Source organism: Rattus norvegicus, chromosome 3, assembly GCF_036323735.1.
Source record: "Rattus norvegicus strain BN/NHsdMcwi chromosome 3, GRCr8, whole genome shotgun sequence".
Taxonomy (NCBI): Eukaryota; Metazoa; Chordata; class Mammalia; order Rodentia; family Muridae; genus Rattus; species Rattus norvegicus.
In genome coordinates this window covers 130,318,820-130,342,238 of record NC_086021.1, presented here as the reverse complement: position 1 = coordinate 130,342,238, position 23,419 = coordinate 130,318,820, and the positions used below count along the sequence as shown (strand labels likewise).

Genomic DNA, 23,419 nt, shown 5'->3' with positions numbered 1-23,419 from the left:
TGGGGGGAGGGCGGCAATGGGGGGAGGGTTGGGAGGGGGACACCCATAAGGAAGGGGAGGGGGGAGGGGGATGTTTGCCCGGAAACCGGGAAAGGGAATAACACTTGAAATGTATATAAGAAATACTCAAGTTAATAAAAAAAAAAAGAAATACTCAAGTTAATAAAATAAAATAAAATAAAGGTTATTTCATGGCCTTGCATGGATTAACCAAATGACACATCACATCCACAGAATAGTGCTATTGAGGAAGCTCACACATAAACACAGACCTCATGGATTTACCTGAGCCTGAGCCAGTCCAAATGTCAAAGCCAGCAACAGAAATTTTACCATGATGGCACCAGACTTTGCTCTTCTACAGAAGCTCAAAGTAGATAAGTAGTTGTGAGGATGTGGACTGACAAAGGTTTTTATACAGTGAGTGAGAGGGAGGGACATGGAATCAACCAATGATTTCCCATCACAACAACCTAGTTCTGTCCAGCATTTCCTGCTGGGCCCAGATGGATGATGTGTGATTTCATGTCCTTAAACTAATAAGATTATCCTTCAGGTCAGAATATGTTGTGGTGATTAATTGAGCCTTCCTGTTAGAATGAAAGAACTATCTTTAGGATAGCATTTATAAGTAATGGTTTTGGCTCCAGAACAATAGTGGTGGGTAAATATCACAATGCTTATCAATATATCTTATATGATTCATTTAAATAATGTGACATGCATTTTAAGACACATTCTGAATCTTAGCCTAATACTATTCAGTTAAAGGAAATTAAAAAGGTGGCCTGGGCAATGTGATCGAGAATAACCACTTACTTGCAAGACAAGATGTTAAAGAGTAAGGAGAGTTTTCTAGAAGGATAGAGTCATAAGTCTTCTCCTACTTTTAAGCCTTTCCATATATTGACTTCTCCATTCTTCCACTAAACTATCCACTATAACATGTACCGAGCTACAGGAGAGATCATTGAAATAATAACTGGATAAATACAGAAGAAAATTAGGTCAGATGTTCACTGTTTATAAATACAAATATTATTGATATGGAGAAACCAAAGCAAGTATAAAAGTCTGTAAAAAGTAAGAACATTCTGAAAGACTATGCATATGTGTAAATGGACTATATTAAAGCTAAAATTTATGCTATATATTTCTTAAGGAATTGTCCCTCTTCTCAGTAATATTTTGACTTCTTTACGAATCAAATCTAAGATCTCTATTGTCATTAGAAACAGGAAACATCTGCCATATATAGGAACAACAAAAAATACTATCAAAATTGTAGAGTATTGTTTATCTTCTGGGACTATACTCTCTAACACATGGAATAAGATATACTTAGCACTGTGCTATTTTGTTTGAATGTTTTGTTGGTACATAGCTACATCATTGTAAAACATGAAAGGTGTGTTCTTTGTGACACTTTCTTTAAATTACATTCCATTTTATCTCCATTTATTTTGTTCTTGAATTAATATAACATAATTTTCAACATCCCTTTCCTCCCTCATAATGCTCCCATATGTACCCACATGATCCAGTTAAATTCTGTGACTGCTTTCTTCACATATTCTTGATACAATCACACACACACACACACACACACACACACACACACACACACACACAAGTATGTAGTGCTCCAATAAATAGTTTAGCTTGTACATATGTTTGCAGGGCTGACCATGTGATGTAGAATAACCATTTGTTCCCCTCTTCCTACTCTCAACTTCCTTCATTAACTGTAGTTCTTAATATAGATTTGTTGCTTCATGGTCTTCTAATCTACAAGTTATCAGTTTTATAGTTCTCCCAATTGAACTCATATTTTGTCAGAGTATTATTTTTGGCTGTGGCTTCTTTCTTCTACTCTTCCTTCTAACTCTCTCTTCCTTGATCCATTACAATCCTTCCATTCCTTCTTCTGCAATGAAGCCAGCATCTTATGCATTGAATCTGTAGAATAAATATGACTGGGCTCAAAAAAAAAAAAACCCACAAGAACAGAGTCCTTATTCTGGCTCCTCACCGTATCTCCCAGGCTGAAAATAGCAGTTAGTAGGTGTCTGGCAAATAGTTGTTGAATGAATTTATGTCTGAATAGGGTTTCTAGAGTTATAAGGAGAATTCCAGGAACCCAGAGAGACTTAGTAACACATTAAAGGGTTTGAATTCTAAAATGTTATAAAATCAAAGTCATTTATGAATATGAAATATACATGCCTTTAAACTTCTAGACTGAAACCAAACTTCTGTAATCAACTGACTGGGATTACTGCTACTGAACTTCAAACAAACTGGAGCTGTTTCCAGTCCAAACTCACTCTTTATTGGCCAAACTGGGGATGACTTAAGGCAATACTTACCTTAGCTACTGAAATTCTTCAGCTCCAACATCACTGTGTTTGTGTAAGTTTTCTGGGAAACTCGAGTGGCATGATAGAATTAGGTTAACAAGAAATTTAGTGGAAGAAATACCCTGCAGGATAGAGGAGACTAAAGGTGAAAGGGGGAGGGCTGGACTTCACACTGTGACACCAGTGGTATCCCTGATGGAATACAGAGCAAAGGAAAACCTTAGGTTCAGCCAAGTTTGTAGGGCTCAGCAGAAGACCTGGAACTGGAAGAGATTAGGAAGCCATAGTGCCTGTCACTGTCAGGAAAAGCACAGGCTCAGCTCAGTGTCAAGGCATCTGGGCTCTAGAAGCTCCATGCTGTCTCCTGCAGCAGGAGTTCTAAGCAGCCATGTATAGGGCTGTGACACAGCCTTGATGCAATGTCATTGGACTGTTCCATTCAGTGATTCAGTCTCTAGAAAGCAGTGCCAGCTCTAAGTTGAACATACCAGGTGAACAACAAAAAAGCCATTGCCTAACAACAGCTTCTTCTCCCAAGTGCTACAACTTCCCATCCCCGCTAGTCAAGATATTTTCACAAATAAGTTAATCAATGACAAACATATATTTATAAAATAGAATTTTATTTTGGATGTTTCCAAAGACTCATTCTGGGTTGTTCACATGATAGCTATTCAGAGGTCTAGAAAGGTCATCATGTCCAGTAAGAAACTCCTTAAAGGGTAAGATTCTGAGTCCTTTGGATCTGTCATGTCAATCAGTAACTGTGATTTTGGTCCAGACATCATCCAAAAAGAGCAAGTGCTGAGCCATCTTTAACTCAGGCCCAGATGAAACAGCTTTCGCAAGAAGGCTGGACCTCCCCAGTAGCCTCTGTAAGAAATAACACAGAGAGGCTATGGAGTCAGAGGAAATGAGGTGACGTGCTATAAGACGTCCCTAGGGATGCCTATCAGCACATAAGGCAAGGCTTGTCTACTGACGTGGAAAGGATCTTTTGACTGGAACAGCCTGCAATGAGTCTTAGCTTTGACAATGAACTTGCTGGGTGAGCCCAGCACACTGACCGAACTCAGCACACACCCACAAAGCTACTGTTACGTGCATAGTGCTGCCTGCTACCTTCACCTCAGGGCTTCAGTGGAGAGCAGACTCTCTCAACCTTACTGACAGTTAGGATCCAGCAGTTCCTTATCATAAGGATGCCCTGTGCATTGCTATATCCCACAGCTCTGCTCACTAGATGTCAACAGCAACCTTCCAGTGATGACAGCCAAAAATGTCTCCAAATATCACCAAATGTCTCCCAAATCATCCTGGACTGAGGATCACTGGTGTGGATAGCCTAACTTATCAATCTCATATGTGTCTGGAAAAGTCAAATAGTACTTTTTTTTAAAGCATAGAGTTATTAATTTGTGGTACTCTGTTTATTGAATACCTACCATTGTTTGACTCTGTATTATCTCCTTAATGTTATTTTCAATTTTTGGATAATAAACTAAACGTAGTCTAAGCAAGTAGCTCAGCTAGTCATTGGTAAAAACAGTATTCAAAATTAGGTCAGAACTAGAGTCTATCTCTGTTCTCTTAATTACTTTTAATGTTTCTCAAACATAGTAAAACCAAAAGAAAGCAGCAGATGAGAAAGCTCTTGGTATATAAAAAGAAATTATAGTATTATTGTTAGCATTATTATTTATCCAACTCATCTGGGAACAAAAAAGAAATAGAGAATAGAAAACAGAAGACTCGGTTCCTCCCAAGAATAGAAAGAACAATGGGCACCCCACTACAAGATTTTGCAAACCTTCCCCTTACCTAGGGCAGCCCTCTTTCCCAAGAATGGCTGAGACTCAGGAGTTCTTTAAAGGCTACCATTAACTCTTGAGAAATGGCACAGTAGAGTAGGTCTCATTAGCAAGTCCTGCTTTGAGTGGAAGCCATAAGGACCCTCTGAAACAGCCCACCCACAAACAAATTGGTGCCCTCTGCACAGGCATCAGATGAGATACCCACCTTAGCATCATATTCCAATACAGGAACGGCATCATGTCAGCCTTCATGAGGTACATGGAAATTCGTTCTTTACTCTGATCAAAGGGGAAGGTTTCCAGAGGCTGAGCTGTGTAGTCAAACTCAGCAAGAATCACACGGTTGTAACCAGTCACCAGTGGGCACGAGGTATAGCCATCATACTGAAATTGTAAGAATGAGCAAGAACGTACTTTCTGTCATGGAACTTCATAATTTATTATTTGCTGAGTGACTGAAATTGGGGCATTGTGTGTCTTAGTTTCTAGCTTTCTGGACTGTGAAAATTAAAAATTATGTAATGACACTATAGACAAATTAAATTCTTCATCTGGTATAAACTAATAAAAAAAGTGCCAGGACTATGAAGGGTAGGTAATGGGGCAGTAACTCCTATAGGTATACAAACCTTTTTTGTGGGTGTTTGATTCTTCATAATCAGAGAAATTGTTCTATCAAGGATTCCAGATTGGGCAGCTAAAAGAGAACAGAAAGTTTGAGCATCAGATTTTCTACGAAAACTAATTTGCATATAACATTAATATAAACAAGATAATGGTGAGTCCCATCCACCCCTCTAGACTGTGAGTAGATCATGACTCCTCCTTTCACTTGATGTTCTGACTCTCAGAAGGGGACCTCAGTTCACCAAATACCACACAGCTGCCACTTACAATTTGAAATTAAGGACCCAGCTCTCTCCCACAGGATGATAAGGGTAGCCTTACCCAAATCCCATTCCTCCCACTCCAGGTTTGGTCTGAGTGCCATGTTGCATTGCATCTTGTATCCCCACTCAGAGACTGCCTAGACAGCCAATCACACCTACTAAGGCAAATTACTGGGCTTTCCTCTCTACAGTATTGTCTGGTTGAGGCCAGACTAGATAGATAGATAGATAGATAGATAGATAGATAGATAGATAGATAGATAGATAGTCTTTATCGATGTATCTATGCATGAATATATGGCAAGAATAGAGGAAAAGACATTCTACAAAAAAATCCTTTGAAATTTAAGGATGTGGGTCTACTCATTCTCATTAGCATAACAATGGAATACTTTGGGGATTGAGTGGAACTACCATTAAACTGAACAAATATTTCCCATTCAGAAGCCATTCTTAACTATTTTCTTCAAAAATAATAAACTATAGGTTACTGGCACTCAAATAAAAAAGATAATTTTGTTGGCTGTAAAAGCGAATGGGACAATTGAATGAAACTATCAGGTGGCTGTCCTCACTGGTGACAAAGTATTATCTGCAAAGATCCTGCCCTGCTTTGGGGAATTAGATATCACTGGGAGCACAGAGAGTTTGGAAACTGCACTGAGAATACATGAGGAAGCCCCTGGCACAGGGGGTCAATGTCAGAGGAGAAAAGCTGGCTCTAGGTGCCACTGCAGAGAGACCAGGCCTCTCTGTAGCCATACCCAACAGCAAGGTGGAAAGAGTGTGTGGGTGTGGCCGGACCCTAGCTGTGTTCACTCCTACTATTACAATCTCCTGTTTTGCCTCAACTACTTCCAAATAACTCATTAAAAACATCTAAAAAATATAAAGAGTAATAAATCAAATATAAATTTTTTTCAAATTTTTCATTGGTTGAGATTTTTGAAATGAAAGAGATGGGAGATAAATGTCATCGATAATGGAAAAGACACGTGATAGGTCTCATAGAAAGGTATCCAATTCACATAAACCATTTTCTGGCCATCAGCAGAGAGGTCTGTGTTTTATGGCATCCACAGAAGACAGCTCCTGTCTGTAGATGACAGAATCTAAAAGGCAATTCTCCCCATCACTGCTAGTGCAGAACATCTAGGTAAAGAATTTAGTTTTCCAGGCCGAGGCCTTAATCGTGTACCAATCAGGGCACGCTCCACTGTGCTTGTCTATACAGAACAATTTTCTGGTCTGCAAGCTTTCATTGACTTGCATGTGTTTCCTAGAGAAACAAATGCCTCCCTAGCTCTACAGTGCTTTAGGCAGAAGAAAAATAGCCAAGCTGCCTGGTATCAAGGACCAAGAGTACCAGAGTGGTAAGCATGGCAATCACAAAACTACTTACTCCTTAGAGAGCTGGGAGAGGCCACCTCTTTATTGCCCTGAAAACAATCTCTGTGACAGGTAAGGACACACTCTTTTGGTATTTTGGCAAAGCCCTTAAAAGCTACTTTCTTCTCCATACAATGCCAGGTTCATTGAGGGCTTGATTCTGCCTTGGGGGAAGCCAAAGCCAATTTTAGATCACAAAAGTTTTTACCCATTATAAACAGATTATTAAATCTAATCATTGAGTTCTGAAAGCCTGTGGTAAACTTGTGTTTTTCTGGTTTTTCCAGTACTCTGAGGAGAGCAAGAGTGGTACCTCACCTACTGCAGCAGCCGTCTTTGAAGTTGGGAGGTTGGTGCAGTCCCCGATGCCAAACACATTCGGGTATTTCTTATGCTGCAGAGTCTCCTTATCCACGTCCACCCAGCCAGCAGAATCGGCCACAGGACTCCTCTTGAGGACATCTGGCGAGCTCATGGGTGGCGTGACGTGAAGCATTTCATACTACACAAAACAAGGGCATCCACATGTGTATCTTTTCAGTGTCTATGGCCCTCAAGCCTCTCTCTGTTTGCTCGTTCTGTACATCATAATGGCCACGGGGACCATTACGCATTAGCGAATGCATCCATCCATATGCTCTCCAAGACTTTAAGGACTACAGTGGAGGATAATGAGAAACTAAACAGCTGCCCTCTCTGGTTGCTATGATCTTATACTGAGCCCAAAAACCTTCAATAGGGAAGGTGGGGAACCCAGTATTTTGAAGTAGAATTCACTAATGTTCTGAAATACTCCATCAATGTTCCCATTCTTGCTAAAAATGAAGAAGCGGCATATATTGTTTATAACTTTCTCTGACCCTCAACTGTCAACTTAGTGCTCTCTGGGTTGGTTGCTTCAGTTGTGTTCTGAAAGGAGACGCTTAGTCTCTGAAACTTGTAAAGGTCATGTTAAATGCTGATGTGAACTCCTCAAAAGGGCTCAACTCTAAAAATGCACTAAAAACAGTTCCAAGTCACTGGTATGAGAGGATGAACTGAGGGATAAAATTCCCTAATATCCTGGAGAAGTAAAGAGGAATCTTGTCTAGCATTCAATGTACTGTGTAGTGTTGAATGCAGAGATGGGTTTCCTTTTCCCAAACACATGAATAAAGGCTACCCCAGATGATCCCGTGCTGAGGCCTCATCCATTTGTTCAAGGTTTTATCTGTGTGATTTTCTTCTACATTTTATAGGTCATGCCTTTTATTCGTTTTATTTTACAATCCCATGTAGCAACTTCAATGTCTTATCAGGTCTACTTCAGGGCCCATTTACTCAATTATTCGTGTTTCATTAGGGTCAATCTGTCAAGGCCATCTCAACCTTGTGTGAAGGATGTCAACAGCCTCTAGTGTCCCGTAGGACTCAACAACCACCGAGGAGCCAGAAATCAAATGCTGAATCGCATTGATTCAGACTCTCAGTCATAGACGTATTTGACCTCAGGAAGGGGTTGCAAATGCTCAGTGCTCTTGAACATTATATCCTTTGAGTGGTCTTTTGAGGGCATGAGTCCCTGACAGCAGGTCTGCTTTTTCATGAGCATGGAGAAGCCTGGACCAGTTTACATACTCCCTGTAGTAAAGTATCCAAGACCACTAGGCTTTGGGGTCTATATAATCCTTACATGGCCATTCCCACTCTCAACTGGACATGAGAGTTATTAGGGTAATTTTCGAAATTCAGTCTTTCTCAGTCCACACTCCAGGCCAATTAATCAAAATGTGTGTTATGTATACCCAGGAATCAGCACATTTTAAAAGTTCCCTAGGTGATTCTAGCACTGGTAGCAGTTACTTGAAAGTCTTCAGTGGACTTTTTGGAATCCATAGTTTAAGAGCTCAACTGAAATATCTGAGCTGAAATCTTATCACTCAAAGGTGACACAAAATGCCTTCCTCCTTTACAAACTTGGTAAAGAAAAATATCCTCTCATTCATCCAGTTCTCTATCCTCATGCAGCCTCGACTCCCCAGAGCTCAGCCGGAAACCACATTTTTTAAACATCACAAAATTAAGTTCCTTTTCTCAGAGAACTTTGTTTTGGACAGTCAGCCACTCACAGCCCATTCACTTCTACTTTGCATAAAATTCACAATTTTGGTTCACTTGTCTTCCAAGAAAAAAAAATTCAGGAACAGCAGGTTTAGAAATCTAGAAAAAGAAGGACCTTCCAAACCTCACAACTGTGACAGGCTAAAAAGCTGGAAAACAAAAACCAACATTAACAACAAGTTGTGTAAAATGTTAACTGGTGTCTATACAAGAACTTCAATGGGTCCTTTGGGCACAGCCGTATGAGAGCTGCTCACAGTAAGGACTCTGATCCGGGGGGAGACAGAATCAGATAAGCAAACATCATGGCAGTGCTAGGGAAAGAAGAAAAAATTGTGTCACAAGGACACCAAATCGAGTTTGAAGCTTCTGACCAAACCTGGGACAATTTGACAACAAAAATAATAAGAGCATTAATGAATGACAAGATATTAGTAGCAGCCACGAGTTTATACCAGTAATTAATTGATAAAAACAAAGAAAAGGAACTTGCTGATAAAATGTCAAGTGATTCCTGCTAAGTGTGGATGAAACTCTGGAGTCACCAAAAAAAGTCATTTTGTAATCACACTGAAAGCAAAGAGGATGAGTATCTTAGTGGGAACTAAGTCTGGGTGATACTTTAAAGAATAGAGTGTATGCTTGATCTGAAAATGCCTCTCTAAAGAAGAAAGGTTGGTAATTCAGTGGAGAAACTAAGCCTTATCTGGACTAGAGACCAGAACAGACCTCCTGCATGCTTGCAACGAACTCCTCAGACTACAGGTTCCTTATGCAATGCTCATAAAGCAAAGTCATCACCTGAGAAAGTGCAGAGAGGAAGGCTATGTTGTTCCAAAATGTCAGAGTCATGGAAGATAAAGGACAGCTGTGGAAATGCACCTGACTGAAGGAGGCGGAAAAGACATCAGACTAACTGCACTAGACATGAAAGAATGTTGCAGAGCTGTTGAATCAGTCAACAAAATTTCATACGTGTAGTAGATCAAAATATTATACATGTACCAAATTTATGAGGCACATAGTAACTAGCAATTTGACTATTGTGCTTACATAAGAAAGTATCCTTAGGATGTTTATCTAGAAAAGTTATCCAGAGATAAGGAGAACAATGCTTGATGAGTATCTCCTGTATCTAGGGAAATTAACAGAAACTGAGATTGAGGGGAATTCAAATAATAAAGCTAAAGCAACTGGTGTAAGATTCTGTACATGAATCTAGCTAAAGGCATGTGCGATCTTATTTCTGCTATTTTCATTTTTATAACTTCTCTAAGTTTGAGGATATTTTCAAATAAAAAAGTATGCCCCTGAGCCTTCAGTAACATTTTAATGATATTTAATACATTCTGTTTAAGAACAACAACAAAAAAAAGGGGTGCAGTGAGTTTTAAAAAGAGCTTGAGCTGGAAAGGTTCTTACTTAAATATTTTATATTTAGAAGACTAATCTTCTGTTCATTCAAAATTCCTTTTTATGGAACCCATAGCTGTTAAATACAGAGAACAACGTGAACAGATCATGCTTTCCCGGTGCTGAATGCGCCTACCAAAATATTCTCCAATACCATTGCATCTTGTGCTTACTCTTCATAATTGTTCCATGAACATAGTATTCTCACTCTGTGAGGAAAGACGTGGATGCCCAAGACCCAGAGCCCACAACACAGGCTGAAATCTTTCCAAGGAAGGTGGTGGTTCTGCCAAGTCCCTTGAGAAGGAATTTAAGGGTTGGGTGTTTGCACAGGTGAAAAATGTGTAAAGACTGCTTCTTCCACAGACGAAAAACAAACACTCCTGTCTGTTGTGAGCAATCTACAGCTTCCTTCCAGTTCACAAGCTAGGGCATGTCTCACACACCAATGGTTTAGACAGTCACAGGGCCTTTGAAGAAGCTCTCCCTAAGCTCTCCAGACAATGAGTATCAGGGAAAGAGGAGAGAATAAGACTATTTGTGTGTGTGTTTATATATGTGTGTGTGTGTGTGTGTGTGTGTGTATGTGTGTGTGTGTGTGTAGATATATTAATATATTGATGATATATTGATACATAAATATTGATATATCAATATATCATGTGGCACTGCAGATCAGCCCTCCTCGTTCCCTACTGACACAGTCTTTCCCATCTTGCCCTCTCCAGTTCCCTTTCCTACTTTATCAACAGCAGCCTTCCCCAGCAAATGGTGGTTCAGGGAGAGGTGCCCCATGTCTCCTGCATCTACTACTCACATGAATCACATGTGTCTCCCCAGGCTTGTCCAGGTTCTCAAAAACAGCCTCCTGTTTGTCAGCTCGGACCTCAATAAGATTGTGCTTATAGTTGACAGAAACGTTCCTCTCCCGAATGATCTCCTGCAAAGCATCTGCGTACTTCTTAACTCCAAAAATTGTTCCAAGGGCTGTGTTGAAGATGATATTAGCCTTGGATCGCTTTCCAGTCTACAAAAAAGGAGAGAGGAAAAAGCCTGACAATTACTCTAGCCGCCATTTTGTTTCTCATGTCTTTTTTTCATCCAGACCAGAACTAAAACACCTTGCAGGACCCACTGCAGTTTACAGAGCTCAGGGGAGTGAATGCTTAGTGCCAAGAACATAGCCCACAATCCTCAGGCCATCCTCCCTCCCTTTCTCCCTTCCTGTCCTTTTATAGAAGCACAAGCACTTTGGGTCCTGTAATGGCTCCAGTCAAACCATTCTTCAGTGAACAGAATATTATGTCTCAGTAAAGCATAGGGAGGGCAGAAACAGCCCCCACTACCTGATATGCATATGTATGTGTGTGATATATATATGTAATTTATATATATGTATATATGTGTAATTTATAATTAATTGCCTAACTACAAATATTAAAGATTTTAACAATCACTAACATAGTTTGCCAATGGGCTTGTACACAGTTTTAAAGTATTTCACAGGACTATTTAATAGAATGGAATACTTCATATATACAGTATGATTGTCACCATATATTTTAAGTCTATAGAAAAACCTCTTCTAATTTGTGAGAATGGCTTTGTGAAAGAATGTGCATGGTGAGTGGTCTCCACATCCAACTATGTAACTGTTTCAATGGAACAAAACTTTGAGAAATAGAAAGGTCACGCGGCAGAGATAAAAGTGGACTTGTGGCAGGTGCTCGATTAGTGGCACCTGCCCTCGTTCACTCTGTCCTGAAGAGGAGCCACACCTTTCTGAAGTAGGCTTCCGATAGGTACATGATCTTCTGGGGGGCACCAGCACACTTCACTGGAGTGTTTGGGAAGGTGAAAAGGGCATTGCCTTCCTTGAAGTCCTGCAGGGCCTTCCATGTCTTCTCCACTGTCTTAACTGAGTAATTGGACCCTATTTTTGGATAAGCAAAGCCTTCAGGTAGTCCTTTAATCTGCAATCAAACACAAGGAAATTTGATTTTTAAAAAGATAGATTAAAAAGTATGAGACAGATAGATAAAAAATTTTACTCAGCCATGAAGAATTAAATCATGACATTTGTGGAAAATTAATATAATATAGATCATTGTATTAAGTGAAACACGCCAAAGTCAGATAATCAAATAACGTATTTTTCTCATATGCATATTATCGATTTAAACTTGTGTGTGTGTGTGTGTGTGTGTGTGTGTGTGTGTGTGTGTGTGTGTGTGTGTGTAAGTAGAAAACAAGCCATAAGAGGAAAGGAAGAGGTTGTAAGAGAGAGAAAGGAAGGAAAGGAAAGTAATGGAGTCTACTGGACATGAAAACCTAAGGAAGTAATATTTAAAGGAAGGGCCTACTAATGTAGGTCAGAATATCAAAAACACATGAAGATCTCCTTGTGAAAACCATTTTGATGCATGCTAACTCACAAAATTAAAAAGAAATAAGCACACTTTTGATATACATATAAATTTACCATTTATTAGAGATTAAAGCAAATTTACATATTTAAAAAAACAAAACTATATCAATGTTTTTTGGAGTCCTTGGTCTTTTCCATTTCTACAGCCCTTCAGACATGACAGTAACACCAGCTCCCCATTACTCACACACCAAACAGGCAGGTGAATGAGAGGCTCAGACCACAGCAGAGGCCCCTGAAGTCATCTGTCAAGCTGGAGAATGGAAGAACCCGCCCCCAACCCCAACCTCCATGGACAGGAGGCTGCAGTTGGGATACAACTCTTCCCACCTCCACAGTGAGGACAGGATGCCAGCCAGAACTGCCTTCGGGAGAACCAGTTGCCTTTCTGAGGAGAGGCAGGGAGGACCAAGAGCTGTTCATCCATGATGCCAAGAACAAAAGGCAGAAATTACCCTCTTGGGTTGTGCAGATCAAACCCTTGGTGAGATAATAAAGTCGTCAACGAAGGCATGGACTTTGGAATATTTAAGGTATTTAAGGTTCTGTCCCACCTACTCAACAGTGTTGTAACTGAGTAAGTTACCTGGTACTTAAAAGCCACTGCTAAGAGAAAGGGTGTTGTAACCTGGCAGCCAAATTCCTCCCCAGAAGCTCTGTGTGGTGGTGAGGTGTGTTTTATGCTCCCTCATCCATCAGTGTGGCTTTCAGGAAACTATGGGGCAGAGAGAATGGGAGCAGAAAGGAGACGTGTGAGCATGGGGAAGAGAAGAAATGGAACTGTCTTTGGATAGCCCAGAGAGAGGCTGTGTGCTGTCTGTCGCTCGAGACGGGGCAGTGAGCAGGACACCACGCTGAAGAGCCTCAGTGGAGCTGGCATGAAAAAGAGCAGGGCCAGCTGGTCTGGGTCAGGCATGAGAGCCCCATACATCCAACAGACAGAGTGGAGATCCAGACTGACCAAAACCATCACATTCCTGCCTAGGGCTCCACAGGGATCCCGTATCTGCAGATGGTTGCCTTCTCTTCTGTTTTTCCCTCACTCGGGGAGTTTTCTAGAATTTTTCAACCGAAGGGTACCAGCAGGGTACGGGCCACAGTTAAGTTAGACTCTCTCAGCCTCTGCTTCTACATCTCTGAGACGGAGGAAAAATACCTCACCAGACGCTCTAAAGGATCAATCCTCTCAGTCTTTCTTTTTCTCATCCATGTATTTACACATACTTTCATACCCTTTATTTTTCAGACTTAAATACAGCCAGAGAAATCCAAGAAACGTAGAGGTTCCCTTCAATGATTTCATAAACATGGTTTATAAAAGCTGAGTAGGGAGTATATAGATGAACGGTTAAGGGTAAATTGGGAGCAGTCCATAACAAGAAAGCATGTGAGTATTAGCACAGATATCACTGTTGATATCTAGCGATGATTCCGTAGTAATGGCTGCCTTTAAAAACTGAGCGTACAGAGACAGACAGATAGACCAGTGGAATAGAATTGAAGACCCAGAAATGAACCCACATACCTATGGGCACTTGATTTTTGACAAAGGAACCAAAACCATCAAATGGAAAAAATATAACACTTTCAGCAAATGGTGCTGGTTCGACTGGAGGTCAGCATGTAGAAGAATGCAGATCGATCCATGCTTATCACCCTGTACAAAGCTTAAGTCCAAGTGGATCAAGGATCTCCACATCAAACCAGGTACACTCAGAGTAATAGAAGAAAAAGTGGGGAAGCATCTCGAACACATGGGCACTGGAAAAAATTTCCTGAACAAGACACCAATGGCTTATGCTCTAAGATCAAGAATCGACAAATGAGATCTCATAAAACTGCAAAGCTTCGGTAAGGCAAAGGACATTGTTGTTAGGACAAAACGACAACCAACAGATTTGGAAAAGATCTTTACTGATCCTACAACAGATAGAGGGCTTATATCCAAAATATACAAACAACTCAAGAAGTTGGACCACAGGGAGACAAATACCCTATTAAAAAATGGGGTTCAACTCCTCCATTGTTGGTGGGATTGCAGACTGGTACAACCATTCTGGAAATCAGTCTGGAGGTTCCTCAGAAAATTGGACATTGAACTGCCTGAGGATCCAGCTATACCTCTCTTGGGCATATACCCAAAAGATGCCCCAACATATAAAAAAGACACGTGCTCCACTATGTTCACCGCAGCCTTATTTATAATAGCCAGAAGCTGGAAAGAACCCAGATGCCCTTCAACAGAGGAATGGATACAGAAAATGTGGTACATCTACACAATGGAATATTACTCAGCTATCAAAAACAATGACTTTATGAAATTCATAGGCAAATGGTTGGAACTGGAAAATATCATCCTGAGTGAGGTAACCCAATCACAGAAAAACACACATGGTATGCACTCATTGATAAGTGGCTATTAGCCCAAATGCTTGAATTACCCTAGATGCCTAGAACAAATGAAACTCAAGACGGATGATCAAAATGTGAATGCTTCACTCCTTCTTTAAAAGGGGAATAAAAATACCCTTGGCAGGGAAGAGAGAGGCAAAGATTAAAACAGACACAGAAGGAACACCCATTCAGAGCCTGCCCCAATGTGGTCCATACATATACAGCCATCCAATTAGACAAGATGGATGAAGCAAAGAAGTGCAGACCGACAGGAGCCGGATGTAGATCGCTCCTGAGAGACACAGCCAGAATACAGCAAATACAGAGGCGAATGCCAGCAGCAAACCACTGAACTGAGAATAGGACCCCCGTTGAAGGAATCAGAGAAAGAACTGGAAGAGCTTGAAGGGGCTCGAGACCCCATATGAACAACAATGCCAAGCAACCAGAGCTTCCAGGGACTAAGCCACTACCCAAAGACTATACATGGACTGACCCTGGACTCTGACCCCATAGGTAGCAATGAATAGCCTAGTAAGAGCACCAGTGGCAAGGGAAGCCCTTGGTCCTGCCAAGACTGAACCCCCAGTGAACGTGATTGTTGGGGGGAGGGTGGTAATGGGGGGAGAATGGGGAGGGGAAGCCCATATAAAAGAGGAGGGGGAGGGGTTAGGGGGATGTTGGCCCAGAAACCGGGAAGGAGAATAGCAATCGAAATGTAAATAAGAAATACTCAAGTTAATAAAGATAAAAAAAAAAAACTGAGCGTGAAGATAAAGTGGCTCTACACTGGGATCATTGTATACTTACATACACCGTATAACAGAGTCAGTTTCCTATATGCATCAAGTATCCCAAATGTAATCATTGCTGCTATTCCAAATAATAATAATAAATATATTTATAAAGTCAAAAAAGCCTCAGAGAACCTTCATATAACATATCGCAACACATCTCCACTACCTTCTCCCCTTCCCCCAGGCATGTCATAATTCTTCACATATAAACACACCCCAAAGACCTTCCCTGAGCCACCTCTGCTGAGGTAGGATCACATGTCTGCAGCCTGTGTCAGCACTAGGCTCCATGTGCTGTAACGATTTGCCTACAGACCCCAACATGCTCCTGGGAATCACAAAAGCAAATGAATTACCCTAGAGCATTTGGGGAAAATCAACTTGAGTCTCACAGTTCTCAGGGAACTTATAGCCCCTCTGCCTGCTGAAAACATATCTAAGAAACTTCTAGGTATCATTTACACTGCATCGGTCACTTCAAGACACTCAAGTATCAGTAAAACCTAAGCACGCTTCCGAGTCTGCTGAACTAGTGTCTACTTTCTGCTGTTACAGTCAGCTTAAGAATTCACAAGCTAGATCTGGTTTGCAAAGGAAAGCAAATTCTTTTATGTGGCCAGCTGAGCCCTACATAACGAGGCCGGCTTCCTGTGAGTACAGAAAGAGTTTGTTCCTGCCAGAAATAAGATTAGGGTATGGACATACAGAACTGTACTGAAACTTAAACGCTAAAACACATTGTTATCATTGACAGAATCTTAAAGAAGGTTGTGTGTGTGTGTGTGTATGTGTGTGTGTGTGTGTGTGTGTGTGTGTGTGTGTGTGTGTGTGTGCATCATAAAGAAAAGGATCTGAGAAATAAGTTAGATTTTGGGGATGGGTAGGTTTCTTAGAACCATTTCCCTATCATTTCCAAATTGCAAATGAATGCAAGGAGAGAATACTGTATCTTAGTTTTGTCTTAGCTTAAATTGGAGTGTATAGCACAGCAACAACTGAACACTGTACCTTCTCATAGTCCAGCTGGATTCCAAGAGCGATGATAAGATATCTGTAGGAGATCTACAAAACACACCAAAAATATGTAGTGTTAGACCAATGCTCAAAAAAATCAGCACCATGCCTCCATCTGTCAACGCGTCTTCGGGTGGATGGTGGTAGGCAGGGTGGGCAGGGTGGACAGGGTGGACAGGGTGGGCAGGGTGAGCAGGAGTGGATACTCCAGACAGTTGACAACCCTTTTTCCCTTCTGTTGCCTCACATTTCACTGTTTCAAAACTCATTAGGTCTTGGAGCCTACTGCGAACAACTTCCTAGTCAAAAGGCAGCCAATCATCTTTAGAATGTTTGTTTCCCTGATATGTCATTTTCTATGAACCTGATCTATGATATGAACTGAACCAATATCACAATCGGGAAACTTCCTTCGAAGGTCACTGAAAAGTCTGTTATACAATTGTTTATGTTTGATGATTCAATAGGGATTGTGACTGTTCATGCCGAGACAATGGTATCCGCAAATACGGTGATGAGCAGTTAGGATCAAGGGGAAGATAGAGGGGGAGAAACAAAGAGCGGAGTGTAAGGACATCCCTTTAAAAAGCTAAACACGGAAAGCAATTAGGTAAGGCCCAGGAGACCCACAAGGAGATATGGATGGGGATCCCCTTGATCTCGGATTAAACTAAAAAGAACCGGCAGCAAGCTGAGCAAACCCCAGCTGAACAGAGTAGGCTCAGGACCTAAAAATGCTCCACTCTATGCAGGAGAAGTTGTTGAAGAGGACCCACTTTGCCATAAAGGAGACTGGACTCCAGCATGTTCAGGCTTCCCTGTGCCTCTTACTTTTGCCAGAGCTCCCTTAGCAGAGTGACCATGATGCTTTGACAGTGAGCATGTTATACAGAGGCCATGCCCTCCCTCACAGAACACTCCCAGAGGATAAAGGTTGTGTCTTCTTGCAGCCCTAGAACCTACAATGCTGGTTGTATGGATAAATATATAAAGGTACAATTTTAGTTGTATTTTTAAAAAAGTTTATCAAGGTTAATGGGGTTGGGGGACGGGGGTGGGGGGGGGAACCACCCAAATCTTTATGGTCTGTCCACAGTCAACACCTTGACATTCTTGGTTCTATAGGAAAACCAGCCATTGAAGGGCGTGGGGAACAGGAGTCTGGGTGTTAGCTCTACCTGGAATGCCATTTGGATTGTTAATGCTATTATGAACAAAATACCCAAGAAGGCGGCATGGGAACACAACAGAATGGCCTAGAAGCAGCAGGACTGTTTTCTCCCACAGTCAGGTGCTGTGTTTGCCTTTTTCAGTGATGTCAGCACAGTGCCAATTCACGTAGAGTTCAAGGTCAGTTCACAACTCTCCCTCCCTCCTCCATGGCCCCTGCTAAGCCAGGCTTCCCTGGAAGAGTATGAAGCTGCCCGCAATCTTGTCTGAACGGCATATGTCCAAGCACATGTAAGTAAATATATGTGCATATGTTTTCCTGAGAAATTAAAGGGGTGTATATTGTTGTTCCTCTACTGACAGCTCGGAACTCCTTCATTTCCTCAATATCTCCAGGAGACCAGATTAAATTGCTTATCGTTACTCTCTGTTCATAAGACAGAGCATCATGGCTTGTTTACCCAGCAGTCATTGCTCATAGGTCAGCAGGCCTCTCCCTGATAATACAGCAACCAGGCCTGCCTCATTGAGTGGACCTTTTGGAGGTCCAGGAATTCCTCAGTGTCTCTGTCTGTAATGGGGTTCATTATCTTGAGGATTATACTTTTTTTTTACATCTCTGAAGAATAAGAGCCCCAGTAGGTGTTCTGACCACATATCATTTGTGACTTCTAAGGTTCAGAAACTTGGGGAAATGGTAGAGTGTTGTTCTGAGGTTGGAAGAGAAGTTGGTGAGTTCGGTAGGGTTCTTCTAGGACCTCACTGAGCATAGCACTACACACGCTGATGGCATCAGAAACCAGTACACATCTCTGAGGAGGTATCTTGTTGGCTTTAATTCATCCTCCCACTCTGTCTGAGTCTTTTGGATTTATGATTCTTGTCACCCACTTAGCAATTTTCACCACAGATGGGAGCCTTTAAGTTCAAGTTTTAATTTTGTAGCATGTCCCTAGAGAGCCTTCTTCAGACTGCATAAATTAATCAGTGTTCTTTAGCAAACATGATTCAATTTCCCAAACCCTTCTATTCTTAGTTTCCTGTCCCCTGCCACAGACACCAGATAAAAAGTGGACTTGTGGGGTTGAGGATTTAGCTCAGTGGTAGAGCGCTTGCTTAGCAAGCGCAAGGCCCTGGGTTCGGTCCCCAGCTCCGGAAAAAAAAAAAAACAAAAAACAAAAAAACAAAAGAAAAAAGTGGACTTGTGGGTACTGCTATGACATAGAATGTGTCTCTGATGCCCCTGTCTCGGGAGTCTGTGTTCTAGACCACAAGCCTTATTTCTTCTCTGACTTAAATGTTTTCCTTCTTATCCCTCCTATTCTAGCCACACTGGCTTGTTTTCTCCAGTGCCTCTGCTTCCTCCCCAGTGCCCCCAAGGCATCGGCATGTAACTCTAACCTCTAACCCTGACTAATGCCCACTCATCCTTTAACTAAGAAAAGGATTCCTTTAGACAAGCCTTCCCCAGCCTAACAAACCCAATTGGTTCTTGTCATGCTGTGGCTTAGTAATCTCTCGTGCTACTCTCTGAAACCCTTATCTTTCCCATCAGACTGAGTTCCTGGAGGAGATAAACTCTCTCATTGTAAGTTCAGTCTTCAGACCAGCATCTAGAAGAGAGAAGGTGTGTAGTGAAGACTTGTAAGGAAGCCATGTCTCTGTTTCTTCATTTGTGAAATGGGAACGGTACCTACCTTGATGAGCTGCTTTGAGCACTCAATGAGAGGAAACCTGTAAGGCACTTAGAGTGCTGTTTCGCACAGGTACAAGCTCAGGAAGTGTTGTTACTGTTTTCTAAAGAACATTTGAAAAGGGAAATATGGACTGCGTGTTCAGTATGAGCCAGCACGGCTTGGTCTGGCTGAGGGCAGGTATGTCGTCACTGAACCTTCTGTTGTCACCCTTCTATTTCTAAATACTATGTGACAGTTATTTGGTTGGAGAGCCTGGAGTTTTGCAAGGGTTTGGCTGCTGATTTACTAGGTTCTCAGTGTCAGGATCCCTGTCTCCACCCCCACCTCATGTATGCAATGAGAATACTTGTCCATATTAGGTCTTCTGGCAAGGTTTCTGTTGTTCTCTGGAACTGCTCAAAAGTGTACAAGCTTTGCTGTTCCTTGGGGTTTGGCTCCTTGGGGTTTGGCTTAGCAAGCTTGGAAAAAGGCTTGAGCCTTTGGGTTGTTTGGGTTTTTTTGTTTGTTTGTTTGTTTGTTTTTTGCTTGGTTGTTTTGCGGGGGGGTGTTGGATTTTGTTGTTGTTGTTGTTGTTGTTGTTGTTGTTGTTGTTGTTTTCTTTCTAGCTGGGCTTTATTCTTTCTTAGTGACCTCCCTTGTTAGTGGCCAGTCCTTACAAATAATCAATATTACACTTTGATAAAACCACCAAGGTATGTGTAGAGCAAAGCATCTTTCCATTACAGTGTGCCTGCGTTTTCTCTTTAGGACATCACCACAGATCCCAGGCCTTCTATCTTCAATGGTTGACTTCCCTACAGAACCAAGACAGTCAAGGTATGGACTCTGGATGGCACAGAGTACAGGTCAGGATGGATTTTATTATCTGTCTACTTGGATATAACTCTATTTTTCACAAACAACTGAAAGTGTTTGTAGATTCATTCATTGAGCAAGCTTTGCCGGGGTCCTGGCTAGTTCTAGGACTGACTGCAAGGAGAAAATGGAACCTTCATCCTCCAGGGGTGACCTGTGGCATGAGGAAAGGTACGGCTTCTGTACAACCTGCTCCCTGCCATAAAGCATCATGGGCTCCGTGCTAAGGGAGCTCTAGGAGGGGCCTGTGGCAAGGGTGAGTTCCCTGAAGAACTGACTGGCAGCCACAGTTCTGGGCTGAGCAGCAGGTAGAGAACATGGAAGTGCAGCTTGATACTGGGCCTGTGGTCTCACCATCGCACTCTCAACCAATCCATCAAATATGGAGGACACCGTTATTGAAACCCTGTGGGTCTAGTGCAGAAGATAATCTCTAACTAGAGTTAAGCATTTCTGAACCTCACTTCTGGCACCATCACTTTCCCTAAGTGCTGGGACAAGCCTTAGTCACATGACTCCCCCGTCTATAAGAATGCCTGGACCGTGAGTAGGGTAGATATTTCCTAATACTCATCTCCTATGGAAAGCCAGATGTCAGTTAGAAATACTAGCTTACTTCAAAGGAAAGGGAAAACGCAGCTGCTATTTCAAGACATAGAAATAACATTTGTTCAAGAAAAATTCAGTCTCAAGATGCTGTACTAACCAACGAGGTCCACTGATTCACGCAGTGAATGCTCAACAAATACTTGTTTTAGTTTATTAATTTAGAACCTCTCAATCCTCCTGCCTATTCCATATACTGTGTGCTTCCATATCAGGCAGCTTTTAATACAGAGCTGTAATCGCAAACACGGGCCTCTGTACCATCTTCCAGCCCAAGGGAGTGAGCTTGGAAATGGCTATGCTACCCCCAGATAAGAAGAAAGCCCAGCAGCCCCGATGGTTACCTCCTTGCCATTGTCTGTGCGGATACAGTTCTGATCTGGGTTCAGTTCCGCCACTCTATCTTGAATCCACTGCACACCGGATGGAATCACACTCAGTGTAGAACGGTCCGATGAGGACAGCTCTTTGGCACCAGCACCCACTAGTGTCCAGATTGGCTGGTAGAAATGCCTCTGAGAAACAAAATAGTAAGGGAGCTTGTTTCCACTTGAGCCTTATCCAAAGCATCTTAGTTGACGTTATTTCAACTAGACTCTCACTCATTCCCTCCTGACCCTTAGAGCACTACATAGAAAAGTCGGCAGATGGTTAATCCTCACTCTTGGGTCTTCTAATACATTAACTCTGGAAGACTGTCACCAACAAAGAATAATTCCAAGACCAACAAAACAAAATAATAAGTTGTCTTTAGTGACTACTGGGTTAGCCACAATTGTTTATTGCTGAAAGCTGACTTAATGTTTATTATGCATTGTTACATGTATGTAAATAGATAGATCTTATATATCGACTTGTGTGTATAATTTGTGTATATAGATAGTAAGAAAAATTAAGCCTAAAAGTAATGCACGGTTCCTTGAAAGAATGTGAAGATTATACAAAGTCTGGGAGCTCACTAGTATCTCTAGGGGCTATCAAAACCTCATTATCTTCAAACTATGATCCCACAAAGGACTGCAGATGCTTCTGGTTTATCTGCCCTTTCTTTCTCAGAAGTTCTTCCCCCAAAGCCAATAGGACAAAACACAGATTCAAAGTTTTCTGCAATGATCTTGCTTCAGATAGTCTATTTTTTCATTAATTTATTTATTTATTCACTTTACATCTGGATTGCTGCCCAAATCTATATTAACTGTAATTAATTGTTCTGGGCTCAGAGCAAAGGGTAGTTAAATTTAATGGCCTGTGAGAATTCACTCATTGGGTGGACCAAGAAACCGAAACTCCCCATATTGCCAAAATGTTTCTGGCATTTGGTTAGATTGGCTAGCCAGAGCAGCCTAGAACTCAGAAGATGGTAAAGGAGAAACAAGAATAGTCTGTGATCTCCCTAGGGTCAATAATGACTATGACCCTTAAGAGGAGGACAGAGGTCTTCTTCAGCTTTGAGAGCTCATCAAGTTTGAGTCCATCTTGAACAGAAAATGGAACAAAAACACCAGCTCAAAAGTTTCTTCAGTCTACAAACATCAGCTCCAGCAATCAGGCAACCCCAACAGTCATCCAAAGCCTTAACATGATCAGTTCTTTCAAGAAAGGTCCCATGAGTGTTCCTTATAGGGCAGGACAGAGAAGATTTCCCAGCCTACAGCCACACCATCCAAAAAGCACCTGATCTTGTCTAATCTTGGAAACTAAGCAGGGTTGGTCGTCCTGATGAGTATCTGAAGGAAAGAAATGGTTGTTCTGTTCCCAGAAGAGTGATGCACATGAGAAAGAAAAGCACCAGTGGGAGACCCACTGTGGGTCAGCCACTATACAACATCTGCCACTCCACCCAACTAGTTGTACACAATTCTGCCCTAATTTCACGTGGCCATGGGGATCTCAGGGAGGGGTTAGAGTACACAGGTGTAAAGGACTAGAGAGAGGGCTCTGTAATACACAGGGAATCCTCATCCATGATGAATGCAGACCTTTCAGTGAAGCTGCTTTAGAATTACCAATGCTCCTGCTCAAAGTCCCTCCCCAACACTCTGTGAGTAACCCTACTAAACTCATTGGTTTCTGCAGTCAAACTTCGGTTTATTGTCGGGACTTTATGGGGGTGGAGCAAACTTTCCCTAACTGTAGTCCACCCCAAGGTGAAAATTCCCACAACACAGAAACACCTAGAGGGTACCACTCAAAGACAAGGACCATGGATGTGGATGATGTTGCAAACCTGGGTTAACAAGGATTCTTCCATGAGCAATCTTTGCTGGAGCCTAGGAGGGAGGCAGAGCAAACCCTATGATTTTTTGCACCCGACCTTGAGTAGGAGCTTGATTCCTTCAATAGTTTGGAACCAGTAGCCTCAAAAAACTGAGGGAATATGTGTTCGTTGTTTTAAGCCACCTATGGTGTAGTGACTTGTGTGGTGTCCCTAATGAGCTAGAAATACAAGACACAAAAGCTTAGAGCTCTTGAGATGCTCCATTCTCCTCCAG

General features: G+C 41.8%; 1 protein-coding gene across 6 annotated transcripts in view; it reads right to left on the bottom strand.

Moving 5' to 3' along the window:
- Positions 1–583: 583 nt before the first annotated feature.
- Sqor (sulfide quinone oxidoreductase) overlaps positions 584–23,419 on the bottom strand; it is a 46,873-nt gene continuing 24,037 nt past the window's right edge. For 4 of the 6 annotated variants that reach the window (XM_006234887.5, XM_063284597.1, NM_001047913.2 and 1 more), the window contains 8 exons: positions 21,272–21,442; positions 16,594–16,647; positions 11,745–11,939; positions 10,784–10,993; positions 6,772–6,955; positions 4,804–4,871; positions 4,380–4,558; positions 2,965–3,233 (listed from right to left, as the gene is read on the bottom strand). In XM_006234887.5, the coding sequence (XP_006234949.1) occupies positions 3,176–3,233; positions 4,380–4,558; positions 4,804–4,871; positions 6,772–6,955; positions 10,784–10,993; positions 11,745–11,939; positions 16,594–16,647; positions 21,272–21,442 (1,119 nt within the window). In that variant the 3' untranslated portion in view covers positions 2,965–3,175. Of the gene's footprint in view, positions 1,960–2,964; positions 3,234–4,379; positions 4,559–4,803; positions 4,872–6,771; positions 6,956–10,783; positions 10,994–11,744; positions 11,940–16,593; positions 16,648–21,271; positions 21,443–23,419 lie in introns of those variants that run through there. The other 2 variants (XM_039105892.2, XM_063284598.1) reach the window with 2 other exon arrangements.